Consider the following 24,438-nt stretch of genomic DNA (forward strand, 5'->3'; position numbering starts at 1 on the left):
GAGGGCGAGTAACATGGAAGTATTGGTTAGTCTTGAAAATGTCCAAATTCATCAGAATACATAACCGTTATTCTGGTGCTGCACACGTATAAGAAGGGAGCATACGAAGTGAAAATGACATAGAACTGGTCGCCAGAACTTAAAAGACTATTGTTTAATTATACTTTATGAGTCCTACATCGACGTGTGGCAAACAAACGTTTTGGTGGAGAGTATAATACAGAGCAGGAGTGATCATAGAGCGGGAGTTTGCACCTCACTTCTTTGTTTAATACGAGAGCACTCCCGAGTCACTTCTGCTTGAAAAATTAGAGTGGGAGCAAGAGTTTGCTCTAGGAGTGAAAACGAGTGGAAAGTAGTGTGTAGCAGCAAACCCGTTTTGATGTTGCTGTGATCTATGGGGTGGGGATAATCGTGTACAAAATCAAAGAAAAAAGGCAACTGAATTAATGGGTCGATGGAGTTGGTGAACAAAAACAACAAACACAAATGCATTGTTGCCACAGATTGGCGAGAATGAATGCCAACGCAACAACACTGTGACAAAAACTGAAAGAGTGCTCGGCATGTGTAGAAAGGGTTCGAGTTCCAGCAAAACACCACTCCTATCCGAGCGACATCGGAAAATAGAGAATGATAAACGGTTTTCTTATTTTTTTCTTAGGTGTAGATTGCCACCACTACAAATCAAGCGAGTTTCACTTTTTGCTCAAATTCAAGCGAATTTTTCGGTGGTCTGGTATAATACCACCATATTCCACGTTAGTCGAAGCTATTTCTGTGTTCATTCCTCTCTCGAGACGCGCTTAATGATCTAAATTTTGCAGTGAAATGGAAAGCCACTATCAGACACTCACCACTATGCGTCGCGTTTCGCCGTTGGTTAAGCGGTTCATCAGGCATATTTGATGTGGATGATGGCTTACAAGGGTCGATCTCTGGAAAGTGATATTTATTTTGAACTTATTGCAAATAAGAATATGCGAATTAAACACCAGAAACCCTCCTCTTTTTCACAGCGAAGTTTGTTTATGTAGTGATGTATTGTATTTGTCCACAACAACTCATTGCTTTCAATGCATACACCTGTTATAGCATGGTTAATGGCTCTGAACGTTGAGACGTCAACTTCTAGTTAGCTACACACCGAGGTCCGCGGATCAAATCCCACAGCCAGGCTCGGCTGAATTTCTATTTCTATTTTTAACTTTGAATTTCGATGTTTTGGAATACTGTTCAGCTTTGGTTTTTTTTTTTTGGAAAAATCGCCGGTCTAATCTTCAAAAACGCTCCGAAAATCTTATTTGAAAATTTGTGTTTTGTATCCGAAGTCCAATTTTGAAGGGTATAAACTTTTCGGTTTGGACAAACATTTCCCAGTTTTCTCCTTTAGCAATTAAAACATTATCTACAATAAGATTATTTTTACATGCGGCACAGTGGGGACAAATCAAAATCAATTTGATATTTGTTTTTAGTTTTTGACCATCTGATTTCTCAATGAATTTGGTTTTCACACTTTCACACTTCATGTATAGAATACATTGACACACAACACGATGTCAGATCCAGTACGGTTTGAAGTATTTATGTGCTTCATAGGCCTAATATAATGTTTCCTTGACTCTTTCCAAATTCCAAGTCAAAAAATCTATAACTTCTTGAGTTCTACAGATACGTACGCAAATATTTAATAGCAGGGTAAAGTAAATTTCGTAAAAGTATATATTGCGAATTCAATAAAGGCTTTTTTTTGTCACTCTTTGGGTAAATGAGCAGTTGCACAAGTCCCCCATTGATTACTGTAAGATTTGCTAATTGTGCCGAGTGGTGTGGTGTTCCATTCAGTCCAGTCCAGTCCAGTCCACACTATCTGACTTTGGATCATTCCTTATTGGTTCTAACTAAAAATAGATCTTGTTCTTTTTATTGTTAGACTGTTGTAAACGAAGTCTGAATAATTTTTTTGGGTCACTAACGAGATTTTTTGCTTGTCTCCCTGAGGATGACTGTCGACGACATTCGACAGAAATATATCAATTCTGATAATTGATCAAATTTTCTACCTTTTTGTCCAATGTACCCAGAACAACAGCAGCAATAATTAAAAAGCCATCATGCTGGGATTTGAACACTGGCTGGCTGGCTGGCTGGCAGGTTTACATAATAATAAGTGGTCTCCTGCAAGTCCTTAAAACGCCCCTCCAATCTACCAATTACGTTACCCAACCATCATTTTAATTTGTGTATTTTAGTTTTTATTTTTTATTAATCAAAATAAATTTTATAACAAACTTTTTACAAGACAAGTGCACCGCGGATTGTCCGCGCCCACTCGCATAACGTGGCATATCGAAAACGTACAAAGGACAATTTAGGGATTCATATTTCGTACCTAATTTAAGCGACTTAACGTAATAAAATATTCAAACATTTAGTTCGGAAAGGCGGAGAATGTGTCCAGAACTTCGTCGTCTGTCTCTGGCGGTGGTGCGGATTTCTGAGTTGAATCGAGCACTGGCCACAGACATCACCATGGATCATTGGCACACTCGAGACGTGAGTGGTGGCTTAATAGAGGCAAGGGAGGGGATGGGCGTGACGGAGGTGGAGGCATAATTAATAATATAAAAATACATACATACATACATACAAAGTAAGAGTAAAAGTATTTAAGACAGGCATGAGCATTTAGTAGTGGTTTTGGGTGCTCAGGGTGAGCGTGAGATTATTTACAATAGGGTGCCTGGCTTTCGCAGGGGCCTTCTCTGGCCCAGGAGACCCAGACCGCGTGGCTGCTGTTTTGTTGTGGTTTCTGGTTCTGCGGGAGCCTCTTCTTTCTGCTCCTCATTGGCATCGGCAGCAGCATGTTCCTCATTGGAGTCGCCATCTTCCGACGATGCAGCATCATCTTCAGCTGTTGCTTCTACAAAAAGAGTGGACCGGGGTGGGGATATTGTGTCAATGTCAATAAATTTGAATGAAATGGTTCGGAATTTACCTGTCGTTGTTGTGCTTAGCACACGCTTCTTGGCAAGCAATGGATTGACTTTGCGTGGTGGAGCAGGAGCTGCCTTTGGCTTGAGAGCATCAGTCTTGGGGTGGGCACCACCTAGGCGTGGGCGAGATTTGAGGCGATTGAGACCACCCAAGTTGGCAGAGGGTTTCTCCTCAGCGGGCTTGTCAGCCGATTCCTCTCCCTCGCCCTTGACGTCGTTGTGATGACTGCTGTCGGCCGCCGAGTCGTCGGAAGCGGCTGGAGCTTCGGTTGTGGTGCGTGCAAGCTTACCACGACCTGGCAAGCGGCCGCCGGGCGAGCGGTTGATGTTGAAACGGGACGCCTTCGTGGGTGCAGCAGCGGGTGTGGCTGACTTGTCATCTACAGTGTTTTCACTGTCATTGGCAGCATCGGCCTCGGCGGGGGCTGGTTTGCTGGTGGTTGTGCGGCTGCGACCACGCAAGTTCAAGGTGGGACGGCCGCGAACAGCGCGAGCAGTGGTGCTGGAGACGGTCTCTTCCTGAGCATCGTCATCGTCTTTAGCTGAGGGGGCTGAGGTAGTGGTACTGCCACGGAGGTTGAAACGATTGCGAGCTGTAAATGATAACCAGAGCATGTGAATGAAGGCTCTAAATACCTAGTCTACTACTTACGCTTGTTACGTCCGAATCCAGAACTGACGGGCTTCACTTCTTTGACGGACACCTCTTCTTCGTTATGCTCCTCGGCAGCAGGAGCTGCTGTGGTTCTAACACCAGGACGAGTACGACCGCCAATTGAGGGACGCGAGAAACGATCTAGAAATGGAATGGAGGAGATGTTAGTGATCTGCAAACCCCATAGGGACGTCACTTACTTTTGCCAGTTTTTGGTGCTTCAGCTGCAGATGTTGCCTCGGTTGTAGTTGTTGTAGTGGATGCTCCGCCTGATTTCAACTTGAAACGGTTACGGCCTGGACCATTAAGTCCTGCCCGTTTGCCACCGAACAATGGTGCTGGTGTTGTTGTTGTTGTCGTTGTGGTGGTTGTTGTTGTAGTGGTGGGCTCAGGTGTTGTGGTCGTGGTAGTTGTCGTGGTTGTTGTGCTGGGCTCCTCTTCGGCCATGGTGGTCATCATCTCTTCGCCATACATATCTGTGGTGTCGGGCATTGTTGTGGTCACATCCATGTCCATGTCGGAGTCTGTGGTCATTTCCATGTTGTTGTTCTCATTGGCCAAAATGGCGTACAGATCGAATGCTGCCTTCTCCATGGCGGGGGTGGTTTGTTCGATGTCCTCGTCGTCGCCCATCATAGCCTCGTCATCTTCGGTTTTCGTCTTGGCAGACTCGGCTTCTTCAGCATCCTTTGTAGCTTGAGCTGCGGCCATTTCCTGTTCGATGGCAATGGCGGTCTTGGTGTCGTCCGCGTTGCGAGAGCCCTTGGCTTGTTTCTCGTCCGTGTTGAAGGTTTCACTGTCCACCAATTCTAGGCTGGGACGTTTGACGCTGATTTTCTTCTTCTCGGCAGCAGAGTCAACTGAGTCGATGGCGGGGGTTGGGGCCACATCAGCAGCCTTGCCGCGGCTGGGGAAGCGGGTGTTGTGTGGCAGACGTTCGGTCTCGATGCTCTCCTCGACATTGGATGAGCGACCCTTGGCCTTGCCGGACACCAGGCTGTTGTCACTGGGGGTGGCGGCGGTGCTACGTTCAATGTTGGTGTAGCGTGACTTGCCTCGTGATTCAGCCTCCTCCTCCCCCTTGTCCTTCTCCTTATCCTTGTCATCATCCTCTTCTTCGTAATAGTAGACGTATTCATATTCATAGTCCTGACCGTTGGGACCCTTTTTGATTTCGATCCGCGACTTTTTGTTATTTTCCGAACCGGCTGTGTCCAAAGCAATCGCTTGGTCGACGAAACCGACGTTGATCTCATCGTCTGTGTCGAGTGCAGCCTTCTTGCTGGGCGCCATTGTTGTCAGAACTGCCAGAGGCATTTCGGTACTTTGCTCAGCTTCAGCCTTCACTTTGGCCTCTTGGGCAGCTATTTCGGACTTGACAATCTCCAGTTCGGCTTCTTCGATAGCCCTCTTGGCCTCAATGCTCTTCATGACATCCTCATTGATGAGGGCACTCAGAATGGGATTCAGTTCGGGCTTCTCTTTGGTCGGCAAAAGATTCATATTTTCCACGTCATAATGGGAGATTCGATGGGCAGTTTGGAAGCCCTCATCGCCGAAATCGCCAGGACGTTTGTGTGATGTTTCAAACGCCGCTCCAGCTGCTCCATCGGACATTACCGATGACTCTACAGAGTTGTCGGCCAGGCATGCCGTTGCCAATAGGCATATGAAAAATCTGCAAATAAAAAATATTCAGAGTTTAGTAGAAACATTTAAAAATCATTGTGTCGGTCGATAAATCTTAATTCGGCCAATGGTCTCTCCAAGGTCGGCCAGTAGGTCCATCTGACACGAACTTAGTTCGCAGTCAAAAGACATAATTGTGATTTAATTTCAAAGGAATACTAGTCAAAATTTGTGTAAAAACATTAAGTTTCCTGTCAAGTTGTTGTCAATAGTAGTCTTCTTGGCCGATCCAAGGCCAGTAAGCCCATCTGATAACTAAGAGTGTTGTCAAAATGGAGAATATTGATTTGAAATTTAAAGACAATCAAAAAGACAATAGAGTTAAATTTACTAAGTCTACATCTCTAATTTTGTGTATAACCAGAGTGATGTAGGACATGCAATAGTCGCCCGTCTTTGGTCTTTGGTCTTTTCTTTACTGCTGCTGCTGCCATTATCATTGGAAGGTTCTTATTTCATAAGAGTTGTGATTATTCAATTTTTTTATCTTTGGGTGGAAAGGTTCCACAAAATGATGGCCTACATTGTCCAGTAGCCGCCATCAGATCTAAGTTTGGTATATACACGATATATAAATTTTGGACGAATTGGTGTTGGCCGTAGACAGACTCAAAATGTCTTGAAAAGGATTTTGTCAAAAAATCAAACGCTTAAAAGGATTGATATTGACCCTTTTTGGATGGTACCAAAGGTGTGGGCAAATATTTTCCATTTAGCATCTGACCAAAGTCTGATATAAATATTGCGACGGCCCAGATTCCTTCATTACTTGGAGATAGTTGTACATATATTTTTAACATTTTGCACTTGAGCAACTGAGCAACGAGAAAGAGTGGACTGATATATTCGATTTTTCCACTTTATCTAGTTCCAATATTATGCGATTATTTTGTGGAGGAGGCACCAGATGGAGTGGATCGACTTATTCCGTATTAACATCAGATCTAAGATTGAAAAAATATTGAAAAAATCACTGACTTCTTTCACATGTTATGAGAGTTATAATTATTCGAAATTTTGAATATTTGTGGGGGAGGTACCAGAAAGTAATGGCCTATCAATTCTATATTCACACAACATTTGATGTAGTTGGAAATGTTGCGTTGTGCGAAATTGGAATAAACATGGAATACTTATTTTGAATGTTATGGGACTTGTAAAGATTAAAAAAAAGGTTCATCCATTCTGAGAGAATACTCAATGGGGGAGGTAATAGATGGACCAATATTGTCCATTTTCACACTAGACCTCATACAATTATTAGAATTTGCTGAGTTTGAACAAAATTAGATAATCGGGTCTCATTCTATGAGGGCAAAATTTGGCCGTATTAAATGATATATACCACCTGAAGCCATATGGCTGAGAGTATAAAAACTGAATCATCGTTTTTTTTTGTTAGATTGTCGGTTGACCTTGAATATTTTGTTATCTTGAAGGATTATCGAAATGTTTTTTTTTTTTTTTTAATTCGAAAATGCTTCGTTCGCAGATGATCTTTCTCATAAGACATCACCCTAAACATTTATGTTGGTCGTCATTATTATTGATTTTCATGCGAATATAAAGCGGTGTTGGGAATACCGCATTAGACCTACCCGACTATGTGCCCTGCTCTGTGGCAATTGTTTCGATTGATTTGTCCTGCTAAGGCACGTACGGTTGGTTTATTCGTACAGCCCATATTTAATGTTGAGCTACATTAAAAACTCAAACCCACGATGCGTTCGTGTGCACTTCCTATATCGTAGCTTCCCACCATTCGTATATTTTGAAAATACAATCCGTTGCGATGCAGTTCAACAATCACTTGATGATCGAGGTTCGAACCGACCGACCTTGAAATGCCAACTGTTTTTATCCTGGTCATTTCATAGTTGAACTTCGTGAGTGCTATACCCATAAGTAGACACATACATACATATGTAGTGTATTTTGATATTTTTATGACCGAAAGGGGCTTCGATTTCACAATGACTTCAATGCATTTGAACGAGAGACATATGGGACTGTTGTGGTCGGAAGACACCGAATTGTTGTTCAGTTTACCTCCAGCTGCCTCTCTGACAGGATAAATTACACACTGCTGTCCTTGAAGTTGTTGTTGAGTTCATGTGTCGACCACATGTACTTTCCCTCCGACGGACTCACAGCAAATGATGCGGAAAACAACTCCTCTCATTTTGTTAAAAATCGATTCCTGCATGAAATCGATCGCCACAGAACCCCCGCCTGAATTACAGCCTTTGGAATCGCCAACATGTTGTGCTTAGCCACCAGCGGGACACTCGGGGGGCATTCCGAGTAGACTGATGTAAAACGAATGCTTCAATTTGCAGTTTTATTGTCTCACTTTTAACGTTTCCATTCTTCTGCTATTTCTTCGTCTGCTTCGTGGCTATCTAAATGGCAAAGGCTGCATTACTGCGGGAATTGTTGAGGTCTGCTGTTTTGCTTTGTTTTTCTATCTGTGACTGATAGCTCCATTCGATCGGCTGGTCATTAAATCTCAAGGCTATTGGTCGACTTGAATGCTATACATAATCACGGAGACCAGACCGGGTCTACGAACCAGTCGATCGATCTGGGAACGATGGGGAAAAGGGGCCAGCTTACTTAGGCCAAGGGTGGGGGACGTTCATGTACTGTGTGTACTTGGTCGAATGCTGTGTACGTGTGTGTGTGTGTTGAAAGGGACTGCGACATTAAGAGAGACACGATCGACTGGGATACCAATGCTCTCGTCTGAAATGCTGCTGAGTGGACCGGATCGGACAAGTTGTTTTAATGGCATTTGTCGTTATGTGGTTTACCTTCTGTTGTCGTCAGGGGTGTTTCTTAACTGTAGTGCGGTTGGCTGTGCCGCAAGCGTCGACAGTGCGATTTTAAGGTGACCGCATATTGATGAAACCGGTTCGTGTTCGTGCTGCTTAACTAGCTCTCTGGCTGGGTGGCTTAACTGTGCTAATGATGTGTGTGTGTGTGTATGTGTGTGGAAGGTGTTGTGAAGTAACTGAAACATACGCATGCGCACAGCTCCTTTTCCATTGCAAACCTGAACATATGCAAATACGTAGATCACACATGATCACCAGCGGATGGCGGCTGACATACATATTTGCTGTTAGGTAGCAGCTAGCTTACAGAGTGCAGTATTGAATTACTTCCACTTCATCATTATTAGTGATGTAAATAGTAGTTTTATTTGCTTCTTGTCGTCGTCGTCGTCGTCGTCTTTTTCTGTTTCTTCTTTTTCGCATCAGCTTCTTTTTGGCTTGATTAGGCCAACAACAAGTTGAGCGACGCTACCTGTCTTTGCCATGGTTTCCGTCGAAAATGTGTGCCATCTTTCATCACCCTCCTAAAGCAAATTGGTTAAGCTTCTCTTTGCTATTTTTTCTGTCTATTTGAATTTGGGGTTTTGAAAACCAGGTATGGACTAATTACGATTAGCAAGCGTTAAAGCCACTGAATAACTTTTAACATTTTATTGCCAGAAAAACAAACAAAGTCAGCGTTCGTGCAATTTAGACTTTGCATTTGTTTAATGCCGACAACTGGTGGCATTCAACCGGTTTCCATGGCGAATTCCCTTTGCGCGCTTATTCGCCCAGACAGAGGTATGTACGGCAGAGGAGCAACATTTCACAGTCACTTTGCGCTCCCCACTGCCACAATAAGAGTGTACAGTTGAGGTGGTGCTGGTGGTAGTGTAATCAGGGCCACAGCCCATTCACCTTTCTGTGACATTTACCTTTTTAAAGTTAAGCAACCTCTGTGCCAAATAGGTTTGGATGATAAACGCGAAAGGGGAAACATAACATATGTTTAATGGCATTGATCGCGCGTTTCTCCTTGTTACGTCGTGGAAGTGGATCCTGGCTGATATTAATTTCAAAGCTCACTTTCAAATTTTATGAAATAACAAAATAGTCATAAAAATCGTATTGTTGTTGTTAGATTCATGTCCTGTCATGGTGGAGTAATAGAGAAACAAAATATGTTTTTCTTTCGACTTTGAAATCAAAGCTAGAGAGACGATATTCGAACATCTTCTTCCAATTTGAAAGAAATACGAGTGGGAGGAATTCTGTCCTCCAACATAAGAGAAAGTATCTTTAAATGTCTTAATAATCTTTAATATAGGTCTCATGCAACGGCATCAGCGATTCTAAGCATTTGGAACTCCCAGAAATATTTTTTAAAAAAGATAATGTGATCAAGTTTGAACTTTTCATTCTCTCAGTTTTTAAAAAATGAATTGAGTCAATTTAGATTTATGGAAATATTTTTAAATATCCTAATAATTGATAGCAGCTTTATCAGCAATATTTTGAATATCCTAATCACATTTTTCAACTTGGTGAAATGAAAGTCTAATATTTTCCAATTTCCAGCAGATATCCACCTGCAAATAATGTGCAATAACAATTTTCGGAATTCGGCAATTTTATATGAATCTATTCACTTTTTTTTTTTAAGAAAAAAGTCCGAACTGATTTGTAATTTGATGTTTTTTTTTTCGATGCATCAGTAGTTGTTTGCAAAGACCAGTTACTCCCATAATATTTTTTATTGCGAATTTTGTTTAGTTTATTAGCAAAGCTGTTCTGACTATGATGGCCGAACAGCGGCAAAGCAAACATCGAATTATGCACTTAAATACTGAGTAAACATCCTTGGAAAATACTCCAAATTAAAATCTTGTGGTCTGTTCTTTTTTGTCTCATTTCGACAGAACGAGTTTTGAAATGACATTAGCAATTCCAGTGAATTAACAATTCAAAGAAGACAACCCAAATGTCGTCAATTATTAAAAAATGCTAAAACTTTGGCAAATTTAAGACAAGATTTCGATGCTGGTGTCTGTGGGATGTAAATTATATGGCAAGGTATTGAGACATTTTATTTCCTCTAATACTCCCCCGTGTTTGTGTGGAATTTCCCCAAATTGAAATGGTACAACATGGAAGTAGTATTGAACAACAATAGCCATATTATATTTTTAATGTTTAACATTTTGAATACACAAACAGTTCACATGGAACCGTGGTATTTATAGATCAAAGGTGATATTTATTGATTTATTGCAATTGTACAACGTTGGGCGCCATTTAAATTGTCTAATTATGGTCTCGGCCATGGGGAACATTGACGGTCAAGTGGCATTAATTTGAACAGGTGTAAACATTAATTCATTTGTTTATCTTTTAAGTTAAACATTCTAAAGTTGCCCAATCACCATCCAAAGGTTAAACGTTTTAATTGGCCAATTGCAGAGAAATGTCGTTTGCTGGAGAAGCGAAGCCTTGCCAGCGAAGTCAATGTAGTTTGACAAAGCGTTTTTGTCACGTCACTGAACACACAACACATTACAGCTATTAGTGAAATGATGTTTTTGCCTCGTTCGTTGGCTTAAATTAACGTCGTTTTCGTGTTACAAAACACAATTGAATCAAGGCCGTTGGTGCCAGCAAGAGGTGTGAGTCAGTGACGCGATGCGGTATACGAATGGTAACAAACAACACCAACAACATCAACGACTGTAGCTGAGACAAAGAAATATGTTTGCCCTCACGGCATGGTAATGATCCGATCAAATGATCAACTTGTCGGCCACTAACGGAATTAACAGGTGTTGGAATTCTTGTCGACATCTAATGTGTACATATGCACATCGTACGGTACAGATTACCATGGTACGCTATATAATAATTTAAAGCGATTTGGATGTAACACTGTTTTATTTTTAGGAATTTAATTTACCTTAGAAATCCTTAGGAACACCTAAATTTCCGATTTCTTGATTTATTTGTTTTTGAATTGAGGCAACACGAATAGGTGTGCACGATAATCCAATAACTTGCATTGATTTTTGTACAAATTACTAAAAAACATTGTTCGATAGCCCCAAAGTCCAGCCAGTGAGACCGAGTGATGAGAGCAATTTTGGCAGTTGAGATATTTAGAGTTTATAAATGTTTACAGTATTATCAGCTGCATCAACAGCTAAATGATCTGCTTTGTGGCCGATGTGAAAATGTTGGCAATAGTTTAAATATTTTAATTACTAGCTGGCCCGGTCCGCGTTGCCGGCCCGTAGTTTTAGTCTTTAATGCAAATTTTGCATAGCATAATATTTCACAAATCTAGCTCATAACGGTGAACAAATTTTAATATAAATATTGATTCGACCAAATAGAAATAAATTACTTTTGAAGGAGGGCAAAATAATTTCTGAATAGTTAAAGTTAATTACGCTTTTACACCCATTACCATAGCACCTCAAGTTGCGCATTAAAGTCCCCAAATGGGGACTGTACCAAAATATTTACGTATGTTGACATTTTTCTGTAAGATAGTTCTCTACTCACAAAGTAGCCTAAATACAGCAAATAATGGCCAAATCAGTTGAAAAACAGGGCCAAGACCACGGTTACAGCTGTCAGGTCAGGGATACATTTATATAAGGGTTATACCAAAACGTGGCCCAACCAATATTCTCTTGGGGGTTACAAATTCAATAGAAAACAACATTTTTTTTTCTGACCACCAATTAGATGTGAAAGTAGACTTGGGGATACTCCAAGGTGGGGACTTTACTTAAATAAATTCCTATGTGGCAATTATCTGTATGATGGTTCCCTACCCCAGGGTAGCATAAATACAACCTTTAGCCAAGTCAATTAATGAATGTGGTCAAGACCTAAATGGGCCCTACTCTGAAAATTTCAAACTTTATGCGAAGAGGTTCTCTACCTCCTTAGAAACAAAGATGCCAAATAATGGACAAAATATTAAAAAAGTGACCAAGACACCAAAAATAGCTTAAATCATACGATGATTATATAAATATGAAATCCGTCAGTTATGATCGATATTATGACCTGCAAAAGCGATTTAAGGTATCTTGAATGTTTGGGAAGAATTTCTGGAAGGATAGAAATCCTTTTCTTACTAAGAGTCCCATTCGCTCTACTATTTTCCACCCTTATATTCGGTATTTTTCTGATTGTACATTGGACGGATTATTGTGACAGGAAAGATGTAGTTCCACGCTTTGAAATGAGGCCCATTAGGCTTCTTAGGTAATTTTTGTTTGTTCAAATGTGTTCGCATCTTCCAGCTGAAACACGATGTCGGCCCTGGAGTTGAAAGGTAGAGTCAGTTAACATCGTATTTCCCACTTATTTCATTTTTTGGTGAAAATTTGTATATAGTGAAAAATTATTCTTTATTTTGTTCATAAAAAATTTACTGAATTCAATTAGATAATACAAATTGAAAAAAAATTGACAAAAGAAGAATAACACATTGAAAAAATCTTTAACTTGTTCGCTGATGCAAAGCAAATGCAGCAAATGTTTAAAGATCCGTATATAGTTTATCAATAGAATGTACTTCTATTTTAAAATTCGATTCCATTAAATTATTTCGACATCATCTATTCCGTTTCGCCACCACATAATTCGGTACTACACTTCCATGTAACTCGACATCAATTTCATTTCTCAAGAAATCAAGTCAATTAAATAAATTGGTATTAATATTTGAATTCAAAAATAAAATATAAAAAACACTACAAATGTACATTAGAAAAAAGTAAGTCAAAATAGAAAAAAATCATGCAAAATAAAACATTACTATTGTACATTTCAAAAGTCAAAATGAAAATGTTAATATATCACATTTTTACGCGATTTTTTTGGATATTATCCTTTTCGGAGAGGAGACAATTCCGAATTTGTATGGATCGTTAAAATCAGTCCAGCGGTTCTTAAGTTATAAGCGTAGTAACTAACACAACTTTCTTTTATATATATAGATTTTCAGATAATATACATTCAGCATTGCCATCAATCAGCGTACGAAAATGAACTACATCAAACGTTTGCAATCGTTTCGTTCTGTATTTTCCCGAAGTACGAAGCGTTACAAAAGCAATATTAAGATGAGGGGACTTGTTTTTTTTATTTTATACTGTTTGCGAACATGAGTGGAAACAGAAACAAAATTGAAATGTACTCAGCTGGATGACGCAACATTGTAAACGAAACAATACAAAACTCATTGGAAACGTTTGCAAACGTTTCCCTGTATATGAACTTATTACAAAAAAAAGTAGAAACTAATATTCACTCAAAACCATGCTATATTATTCATTGTATCCATTATTCAATGGAAAAAGGATCGACAACAAAATTTAAAATGACAACTCTAATTATAGCTGTCATCATTTCGCACACAAACGATTGGAAACGTTTCCTAGCGATTCGTTCGCAAACGATACAGTTCGGCAACTAACAACCGAAGTACATTGAAACAATCGTATTGTTTGTGTACTTCTGGCATTGGCACGTCTGTCCGTTATTTTGTGTTTTGGAGTACAAATCGATTGAACAAAAATTTTAAAGTTTGTGACTTCGTGTGAGGGGTACGTTATCTGTTTCGTTCGCTGCATTAAATATCTAATTCTTCATTTTAGAAATTTAAATTTTTGAAGGATTTGGAATCCGATTTATGTTAAAATAAATTTCGGAAATATGTTGGGAGGGTATTAAAACCCATTTCATCTGATATAAACACCTCTAAGTTGCATGTCCACAAAAAAAAACGATACACCTACTACAACCCCCTTTTCCCATCTAATATTTGCTATAGGTCATGACACTGTACATACGTTTTTGGGATTATCATCATTTTCGACGTCAACGTTTAATCTGATTAAAGTCAGAACGGGATTTAGGCGATTAAATAACGAATGGAGATCTCCGCAAGTATCCATTCTAAATAAGTTACGACTATTGAAAGCATTGCGAATTCTTTGGCGTTTTCTGTCTTTATCGAATTTAGTTTTTTCTATGCATTTTTAAGTAAAAACCTTAAAACACTAACAACAAAATGTTATGGTTGCAATTATTTCTTTGCCGTTAAACATTTTTTGTTGTCAAATATGAGATTTGTTTCCAAAGTATAATTTTGAGATAATGATGGGGTAACAGCATCGCAGAAAAATAACAGCAAAAAGTGCACTGCATTTCAATCAATATCAATACATTAAAGTATACATTGAAGAAAACATTATGTCAAGTTGCAGGATAATATGGGAAGCTTTCCGCCATTATAAGCGGGGCTTGTTTGCAACACTGGGTGTCAAGTTCTGGACCGAAAGTTTATTTAGGAAAGTAATCCACTTTGACCGGCCAAGTTATAAAAATACACTTAAATCCAACCAGAAAACGACTGCGTATCGGAAATTACAGTAGAGTAACACTTTATGACATTTAATTGTATTTACGTACGTTGTATAGGTGTTGGATGTTTTGACGTTTACAACTACTTGCCAGTCGAAAAAAAGGTGAATATTCTTACTCTGAATATTCTTTCCAAAACAGACATTTGAGGTAACTTATATTATCGTAATGGCTAGGAATGAGTTATTTTGGGTCCCTAACAGTGAATCGAATGCCGACTTGAAAAATAAGGTCTTGGTGCCTAGAAACATTGATGCCTCAATATTGAGATTATTAATTTTTTTTTACCAAATGTTTGAGTATAAATTTGCTCCTTTACTCACTTCTCGAGTCCTATTTGATCTTCATTCGCAAATCTTGACACCTGTGTGGGTATATCTTTACTCGTAAAGGGAGGGCGTGGTGTCAATTTAAAGTTAATTGCGTATGAAAAGCAATTGTCGTTGTTGTTGCTGCAATTTTATTGCCATTAACCCTCACAGATATAACTCGGGTGTAAATAAGAAAGACCCACAGCACCGGTGTTGGAAAATCCCCCCTTCTGCCAAATGTGAACATATCATAATGACAAGTGTAATGCCCGAATTATTTCCATAGCAAAAAAAAAAAAAAAAAAAAAAAAAACAAAACAATGCCAAAAACAACTTCAAAATCATGGTAATAGCCGAGTAATAAGACAACACCATGAATGGTGGCCGTCCGTCGGATGGATGGATGAATGGATGGCATGTGGCTGGCTCGTTTTGCTTAAGACCTGACGGAGCTAAATAGGAACGAGACCAACTCACGGCGGGGACGGATGTTATGTCATTGGAAGATGTGGGCTTGTTACGCTACCCAGCTGAGTGCGGTGGAGCAGGCAAAGTTGCTTAATTGCCAGTGGTATAATTTAATTACGAGTCGCACTAGTTTTGGTTCTTCGCTCTGCCAAACAAGAAGAAAGGAAAAACAAAACTGCCAAGCGAAAAACAAGACAAAGCGAAGAAGAAATGATGGTGGCATTTGGAAAAGATTTTACAACCATCCGAAGATTGTTTTCCTGAAGCGATACACCCATGCGTCACTGCCACCATTCCGTGTGGCATGACTGAATGAATGAATGATGGTGGTGGTGATGGTGGCTGCTTCAATTGAACAGATGAGTGCTTTTAAAGCGGCTGGAAAAACCACAGACTCATCCCCATGCCCATGTCCAAACATTGGGTAATGTTATGTTTGGTTTGTCGACCACCCCTAGCCCCGTTTGCACGCTGAAGATGCATCCTTCACTTCGGCCATAGCGGAGATGCAGACGAGCTGCAGCTGAAATCAATGTTTGATGTTTCCACACTCGATTGCAACAAATCAATCACGGTTGGGAGAAAATCTATGGCTGTGAACATGAAAAGCGGAATGAGGGAAAATAGAAATCACTTACGTTTTGAAAATCATTTTCGGAGTGTAGTCTACGCGGCAGGTTTAGCGGCTGGAACTAGTTGCTGCTGCGGAATCACCTGTGCTACTAGTGAGTGCTGCTCGTCTTCGTGTCAACGAAAGGAAAGGAAACAACGCCGTTGTCGTTGCTGCGGTTGCTGCGGTCTCCTCAAGTACTCGTGCTCGTACTTTCACTTTGACAATTGCAAATTGCCGATCGCCAATTGCCAATTGTCAATAACGGAACGTCAAATGTTTTTCAAACAGCAAAAATATTTATCGTTTTTGGTAGTTTCACTGGAGGTGGTGAGTTGGAGGGGTTATGGGTGCCGTCGATTCAGATTCAGACATTGACTTTTTATTTTGTATTGGAGTGTGCAATTTTATTTATTTTTTTTGATTTTTTTTTTGTTTTTTTTTTTTGTCTTCTTATTATTTTTTTGCACTGTATCAAGATGCACTGCGCGACGGTCGGCAGATTGTGTTATAGTTTAGTCTGGCAGTTCGGTTTTGTGGTGCGCTTGCCTGGCACTCACTTTCGATTTCTTTGGCAGCCGAACGAGAAATGGCAAAATGATGAGCTTTTTAAATATCGAAAAGCGATTTCATTGAAACACACAGTCCGCTACTGCATCCGTTAACGAGTCACACAACAAGACGGCCAACCAGCCATTCAGCCAGACAGCAATTCAAGCAAAGCCGACTAGCTACGCTCAGGCCAAGACGAGATCACGACAATCGCAGAGCGTCGTTACTTTATTTACTACCACCACAGGCCCAATGCTGGATCAACTTTAACTATTTCCACTTGGTTTTTTGCTTTTGTTTTTGTTATTGTTGTTGCTATTGCTCTTTTCTTGCTTCTTTAGATGTCTTTTATGATGGGGTTTTTATTCGCTGTGGTTATTTTGTATTTTATTTATTATTTTATGTTTTTTTTTTCTTTTTTGTTTTTAGCAAACCAACCAACATTCAAAGGCCAACTGGCATTCCGATCGAGAGTGGTAGACTTCAGTCCGAACAACCGGTCGGGCGCGTACTTTGATTATGAAATTAACACTAAATTCCAATCGAGCGACCAATTGACCAACAGCTGCTGATCACCGATCACCACCTATCTTTCCACCACACTTTGCCACTTTGTTTGTTTGTCACTTTGCCAGAGCACGATGGCCCGTTTCTGCCAAGGAATGCAGATCAAATGGGCGACAAAAGTTCTGCAAGTCAAAGGTTTCCTTTGCTTTTCCTTAGCCAGACGTCCGTCCACTAGCTGTGATTATTGGCGTTTTTTTTTTGTTTGTTTTGAACGACTGATGTCGAAGTCTAAAGCATGTAATTTTATTGTGGGCGATTTTCAATCCGAGTTTGGAATCGTTTGAATTCCGAGTCGAAACTTTGATTTGCGCGTCGCTTGTCGCTTACAACCCGTTTTGTGAACAAATTACAGGAAAGTGGTTGTCGGCTGGTTAATGTTTCGTACTTTATGTTGGAACTTTGGAGCTGGTGCGGTGACTTGTTGCGTCTTAGACGGCCTGTTGTTGCAAGACAAATGCTCAGCTTTAAGCGCTTCACTGGATTTCTTTGGCCACAGAGCTAGTTGCTTTGGTGTTCGTGGTGGTAGTAGCAGTTGCGGGTAGATTTGTTGGTAGTGGTGGTTGGTTGCTGTACCTTGTAACTCGTCAATGTACTGTAATACACTGGCTGAAGTACACACACACACATACAAACACAAAGACAACATTTTCGTTGGCCCAAGCTTGGCTTTGTGTTACAACTTTGTCTGACTCTCCATAAAAATTAAGGCTCTCCGAGAAGTTTTGTATTTTTTTTTGGTTTCATCGTAAGTGTGCTGCTTTTTTTTGGAAATTTCTTGGGATATTCGAGTCGCTATAAAGTTTGGAATTACAATTCTGGAGCTAGATAAAAATGAAGTAAAACTTGACAAAGACGTTGTATTTCTTAGGACGTATACATATGTTTTATGAGAACTCCTCAATTTCGAATATTCGCCAAAGACCCTATAAAGTGCAGAGTACATTCTTGATTGGTAAAAAATTAAAAGGTGGTTCATCTGCATCCATGAGAAAATTTACAATATTTAGAGTGTATACATGAGACTTCAAAAACTACTTGGTTGATAACGTTATATGTAACGGTGCCTCCGAATTTTCGGTATGTCCGATGTCTCAGCAAAATTTCCAACCGAATGAGCTGTAATTTAACAGTAAGGGTTTTAAGTACTTTAGAACCCCTTCATGCGAAATGTTTTCAATACGGATGCACTGTTTAGTATATCGCCCATATAAGGGTGATTTCGAAACTTGCATATCTTAGACGCATTGACCAAAAAATGTTACAATTTGTCTCCGACTGCGGAAAATGATTTACTTAAACTCACTACTTGAATTATGTCCTTTCAATATTGGGGGCTTTTCGCAAAACTGAATTCATGATTCATAGAAGAAAAATATTTTTCACCTAAAAATTCTAAAATATATTATCCATGAATGTCTTAATTTTTGTTCCATGTTTAAAATCTTTTTGACACTATAAGACTCCGGAGCCAGTCTTAAACATGCAACAATTAGTGTTTTTTATTTTATTTTTTTTTTCACAAAATTTCAATTTTGTTCAATGCGTACTCAGACAGAACAGAAAAAGTTGGCTAAATACGGCACTCTCAGCTCACGTTTCTTGTTGCTTCATAACCACTAAAATTTAAAATTGAGTCCTAAAAACACTGGCAGAAACTGCCAACCCTGTGATAAATAAAGGCATTTCTCAAAGACAATTATCATCGAACAAATGAAATCGATATTGTTTTTTTTTTGAGCAATTGCTACTCATCAGAAATGTTCAAAACTCGAATTGGAATGCTTCTTCTTGTACGATTTAGTGGTGTCAAGCAGGAGATGGGCACTTGTTTTATATATGTTCTCTTATTAATACCGTTAAAATATTATTATGTACAGGGTGAGATAGAAAACTGCCAAAAGGTCAAACGCTATAATTTTTACATTTTTTTTTAAATTTCATTAAATGAAAGCTAAAAATGTCGGAAGGAGCACCATATTTTAGAATAGGTTAAGATTTTTTCAAATTGGTCACCTTTGGCATGAATTATGGCCTTCAAACGGCCAATGAAACCGTCACACTCTGCCCGAGTGTTGATCTGCGGTATTTTGGCCCATTCCCGGCGAAGCGCTTGCTTGAGGTGTTCACCGCTTTGGTATTTTTTAGTGCCAACCTTGCTTTTCAAAATACTCCAGACACAATAGTCTAACGAATTGATATCCGTAGATTTTGGTGGTCATTGTGCGCTGGAAATGAAATGCGTGCCCAAGGCTTTAATACACAATCCAAAATATTTTCGCGATAATATTCGGCATTTATTCTGATGCCACTGTCGATTAATATGAGCGGAGAGCGACCATCGGCTGGCATGGCCGGCGCTTGAGTTCTGGTGGCCAACCGTAAGTGCACATTTTCAGCTGACCTCTTTGGCAAGTAAACACGATCATTTTGTTTGTTTACAACGAATTCTGGACAACGAATGTTTTCTCATCGGAGAAAACCAAATTCAGCAGTTTACCACTATCGGCCAAGCGAAGCAACTCTTTAGCTCTTTTGAGTCTATTTTCTTTCAGTTGCGGTGTAAGCTCTTGCACTTTTTGGAATTTAATGGTGAATGGAATATTGCGATATGGTCAGCTCACGAGCTATTTTTCGACGAGGCTACTGCAACGCGGGTTTCGATTAAGTCGCTTCTTTACTTTTCGAACCATTTCTGCTGATGTTGCTGTTTTCTTCCATCCACTTCCTTGACGTCGGGCTACGCTGCCAGTATCACGGTAACGAGCGATGGTACGAGACACAAAAGTTTTGAATAATGGAGTGCTCTAACGATAGCCACTTGTCGTTTTCCAGTCAAATATAAAGAAATCACACTATCACGCTTGAATTCCATCACGAATAACTTTTTCTGGAAAATTCTCGCCAATATGCTTTTGTACGCTTGTTGGATTATGTAGGATCGAGAGTGCATTAGTTGCAGGCGTTTGTACAATTTAAATAATAGGTGCGTACTATAATCCAACAATTTGTACAAATTATTGCTGGATGCAGTTCGATAATCCAAAAGTTTGCGAATTCTTACTAGGAAAAGTTTTGTCAGCAAAAGTTCGTAACTTTTATCAGCTGTGTGTATGTCTACACCTTTTTCAGTTGTAATTCGAACAATTTTTAATTTAATTCGCAATCCATTTGTGATTTGTAATCCGAGAATTCTACTTGTAATTTGAATTAGTTCAGTTGTTATTCGAATTATTCTATTTGTAATTGAAATTATTCCGACTGTAATTCGAATTGTTCCATTATAAATGGGTAAATGGAATAATTCGAAATTACAATTGAAATTCTCGAACTACAACTAAAATAATTCGATCTACAATTGGAATTTTTGAATCACAATTCCAATGATTGTAATTATAAATGGAATATTTTGAATTACATCTGAAAAAGGTGTGGAGTTGAATGCCCAAAAATGTAAAAAAAAAAACAAAACAAATTTGCAATAAATTAATTATTTTTGAAAATTCCATTTGACGTTGACATAAATTATTTTCTCTGTATTAAGGAGTAAACAAAATGATCCTTAATACAATACAAAAGAGGAAATGAAAACCAAAAACGTTAGACGAATGCGAAAGCAATATTACAGTCGAGTCAAAAGTGCAGTGTTATGCAGTTACCATCTAAACCATTTTCGTACGTAATTCGTGACATTTTATATGAATTTCGAAAAATTTTCGTTTGTGATTCATAAAATTTCGTTTGTAATTCCAAATAATTCAATTGTTATTCGAAACATTCCATTTGTTATTCGACTTATTTGTTTTATAATTCGATGTTTTCTATAAAGACAAATACAAATACTTTTTGTCATATTCTTGTTTTGTATTTAAAATTGAATATTTCGAATTAAGAACAAACGTATTCTAATAACAAATGAAATAATTCAAGTTTCAGATGTAAGGTATCGAATTACAAATGGAATTTTCGAATTACAATGACATGTTGCGAATTACATCCGATTTACATGTTGATCAAATTATCCGTGTGAACGAATCGATCAAAGCCAAACACGACGGATATGTAAGTGGAAGATTTCCGACTACCTTAAAGCAGGATAATTGCAAATATATTCGCCAAGCGTTTAAAAATAGTATTTTATCCCTTAGTTATTTATGGCTACTGACACACTTCGTCATAGATGGCCCGTCGGAAATTATGACGTATCTGACATACATTTCCGACGTATATTACATACGTCGGAAAAGTCGTAAACCTACCCGATAAAACAAGGTTTTTGACAAAAATAGGAAAGAAATAAAAAACACATTTGTCTCTTAAAATCCAATTCAGTTTTTCTTTAAAATATTTGTTTTATTAAACAGGAAATACAAAAACATAACAAACTTAAATAATTCATTTAAATTACATTTAAAATCAAAGGCCTCTAAGCAGGTACATACTGTTATTACAAATTATTTTGTAATTTGTTTCGTTTAATTTTCGTTTTCGCTGGAATCAGTATCCTCTATATACTGCGAGACGTCTTTTGTTTCATTTATTCTTAAAGAAAAATAAACTTCTAACAATTTCTTAGAACGTTCTGAGTCTAATCTGTTCCTCAAATCGGTATGAACATGTGTCCAATTTGAAAAAATACCCTCCAGCTGAGCTGTTGAAGCTGGTATCATGAGCAATTTTTGTGCAAATGTCGCTAATGATTTGTGTCTATTTGCAGCCAATTCCCAGAATAGCCCAGGTTTGGATGTTTTTTCCAAAAGTAAGGCAAAAAATCCTGCCGCATTTTTGTATTCTGAAAATGATTGTAATCCATGTTCATCAAGATTTTCCAGTAAAAAGTCTTCAACTTTTTGCATTTGCTCTGGGTTCAGCCTTCCACCCTTATATAGCGGATGCAAAACATTTGCTGCGAGGTTATATTTATTAAAGACTTTACTGATTCTACATCTTTCTGCCGCCACTTCATATAATTCTGGTTTTGCCGTAGTAAGCAATTTTATCCATTCTTCTGTTGCATCAGCTATAGAATACTCAGACTTTTGACAGTTTTTTATAAGTAAAGCTACAGGATTCAAAAGATCAAATAGTTCCTTAACGGATTGAATAAAGTCCTCCTTATAGAGCAACTCACTTATATAGGATTTGACCAAGGGTTTTCCATCAGTGTTAGTTTCTGCAGATATTTGCTTCATTTTGGAAATGTTGTTTATCAACCAAAAAAGTCCATCACGCTCACTGCACCATCTTGTTGCACATGGTAACTTCGCTTTGGTTCCTCCAAGCATTGACAACTTTCTTTCAATATGTACTTTTTTAAATTCATTAAGAATTTTATGTACTTTTCCAAGTATTGAAGAGTTTTCAGTAACTTCGTCCTCCAACATACCGAATACATCATCGTTTTGTTGAGACTGTAGCCGCGTAGATCGCCTCTGGCTATTCCCAGTCGCACAAAGATAATTTAACTCGAAACGAATACCAAAATTCTTGATGATATCTTTGGATAGCAAATTGCCGATGTGGGCATTACACGTTGTATGAATCAGCCCAACATTCCGGCCCATTGATACCATATTGGCAGCATTATCTGTGACTACAGCGAAAACTTCAACTTTGTATCGATCTTTGGCTAAACTGGCAGCTTTCTTCACCATTTCAGTGAGATTTTCTGAAGTTTCTCTCATGTATGAAAAGTCGTAAGATTCCAAAAAAATTCTGTGATCACAGTTGTGCAGTAATGCTGCGACATTTTTTGTGTTTGATGCTGAATTTTTCCATCCGTCAATAAGAAGTACGGAATATGTACCTTCTTTTAAAAATTTCGCATTCAAATCGATTTGCTCCTTATGCACTGCATCCAATAGTGGTCCAGCTATCCTTTTTCTGCTTGGTGGTTTGTACGATGGTTGCATTCCTTTGCAAAAATCTTTGAAGAATTGATTACCTGCTGCAACAAAAGGAATGTTACAAGCAAAAAAAAATCTGGCAGTACGAATGTCGAGTTGAGCTTTGTCTTTCTTGCTGATTTTACGAAAAAAATCCTTAATAGTAGTTTGAGTATTTGATGTCTGTGTACATGACAACTGAAAGTAATAGTGATATTTTAATACATGTAAATTGAAAACGAATTCATGCTTACATTTTTTTGGGATATGCCCGCTTCAAGTAAATCACTTTCGTTGTCCTCGTCAATCTGTTCAACATTGCATTTTTTCCTAAAAATCCAAAAACGCATTTATAAATAATCATTGTGTTAATATTAATATTGAGTACTTACCGATGTGACTGCATTCTGTTAATAGCCGTGTTGCGGATTAATTGCTTGCACCTATTGCACTGGGCAATAGCTTTTCCTCGTTCACTTATTTTTGTATATCCGTACCAATATGGATGAAGGGGCCTACCACCGGTTGCTCCAGAACTTTGTCCAAACCCCTCTGGTTGTTGTTCATCACTCGGACTTTTTAACATTTTAAAATATATAATATTTTTGTAATTGTTGAAAAGTAGTTTTATCTCCCGCTCAAACTAATTTGTTTTTGGCGTTTTTTGGTTGACATATGTAAGTTCAATTTGTCAACATGCACAAATGCAATGAAAAACACATCAAGCAGTATACGCGACATTTTGTAGATGGCGTGCTATGTATTTTGTATATTTTATGATTCCTTTAATTAAATTTAAATGTTTTATTTAAAAAACATCAAGATCACAAAAAGTAGATTTTATAAAAGTCTAAATTTTGAGAATCTTACATGTATTCATATTATATAAGTTGTGATTATATAGTATCGTGGGTACTATCAGCAATATACATTTGAAATTTATTTCATACAAATTCAAAGTTTTCCAATTATTTTAAATAAATTATTTTTAACAAAGTAAATTATGTATAAAAACTTACTGAATCTTTTTAGTAACAAGAGCTTGAGAAATTGACCATAATAATGATTATAACACAGCATTTTTCAGGTTTATGACGTTAAATACATTTCATACTTTTTATACAGCTTTATGACGTTTTCGACGTTTACAACTTTGTTACAGTCGAAAACCTAAAATTTTCCTATTCGGACCATCTCTGCACTTCGTGGATGCTTGTGTGGTTTAATCAAATGTGCGCATCGTTTGGTTGCTGCTGGAAGTCCGGTTTGGTGGTGGGGGGCGTATTTTATTTTAAAATTTTATTGGATTGACTTGTGCCAGTCACTCAATGCCTGGATGATAAGGCATGACCCTTCGGTCACCTTAAGTCGAATGTGATTTTTGAGCACTTCGATTAAGAGCGTTGATCGAAGTAATTTTCTTAAGTTGCCTGCCTGCCAGGCTGGATGGC

General features: G+C 38.5%; 2 protein-coding genes across 2 annotated transcripts; both read right to left on the reverse strand.

Annotated features, from left to right (window-relative positions):
* Positions 1–2,235: 2,235 nt before the first annotated feature.
* Positions 2,236–17,545, reverse strand: LOC101900447 (nuclear pore complex protein DDB_G0274915). Its single transcript, XM_059121567.1, has 5 exons — positions 16,015–17,545; positions 3,855–5,332; positions 3,652–3,795; positions 3,002–3,592; positions 2,236–2,926 (listed from the first exon to the last, which is right to left on the reverse strand). Exons 1-5 carry the CDS (start codon positions 16,026–16,028, stop codon positions 2,733–2,735), a joined length of 2,421 nt encoding a protein of 806 aa, XP_058977550.1. The 5' UTR covers positions 16,029–17,545; the 3' UTR covers positions 2,236–2,732.
* A 3,879-nt stretch (positions 17,546–21,424) lies between these two features.
* Positions 21,425–23,613, reverse strand: LOC131802103 (uncharacterized). Its single transcript, XM_059121478.1, has 3 exons — positions 23,380–23,613; positions 23,242–23,317; positions 21,425–23,185 (listed from the first exon to the last, which is right to left on the reverse strand). Exons 1-3 carry the CDS (start codon positions 23,571–23,573, stop codon positions 21,578–21,580), a joined length of 1,878 nt encoding a protein of 625 aa, XP_058977461.1. The 5' UTR covers positions 23,574–23,613; the 3' UTR covers positions 21,425–21,577.
* Positions 23,614–24,438: the final 825 nt, after the last annotated feature.

This window comes from Musca domestica, unplaced genomic scaffold (assembly GCF_030504385.1).
Source record: "Musca domestica strain aabys unplaced genomic scaffold, Musca_domestica.polishedcontigs.V.1.1 2, whole genome shotgun sequence".
In the NCBI taxonomy this organism is placed as follows: domain Eukaryota; kingdom Metazoa; phylum Arthropoda; class Insecta; order Diptera; family Muscidae; genus Musca; species Musca domestica.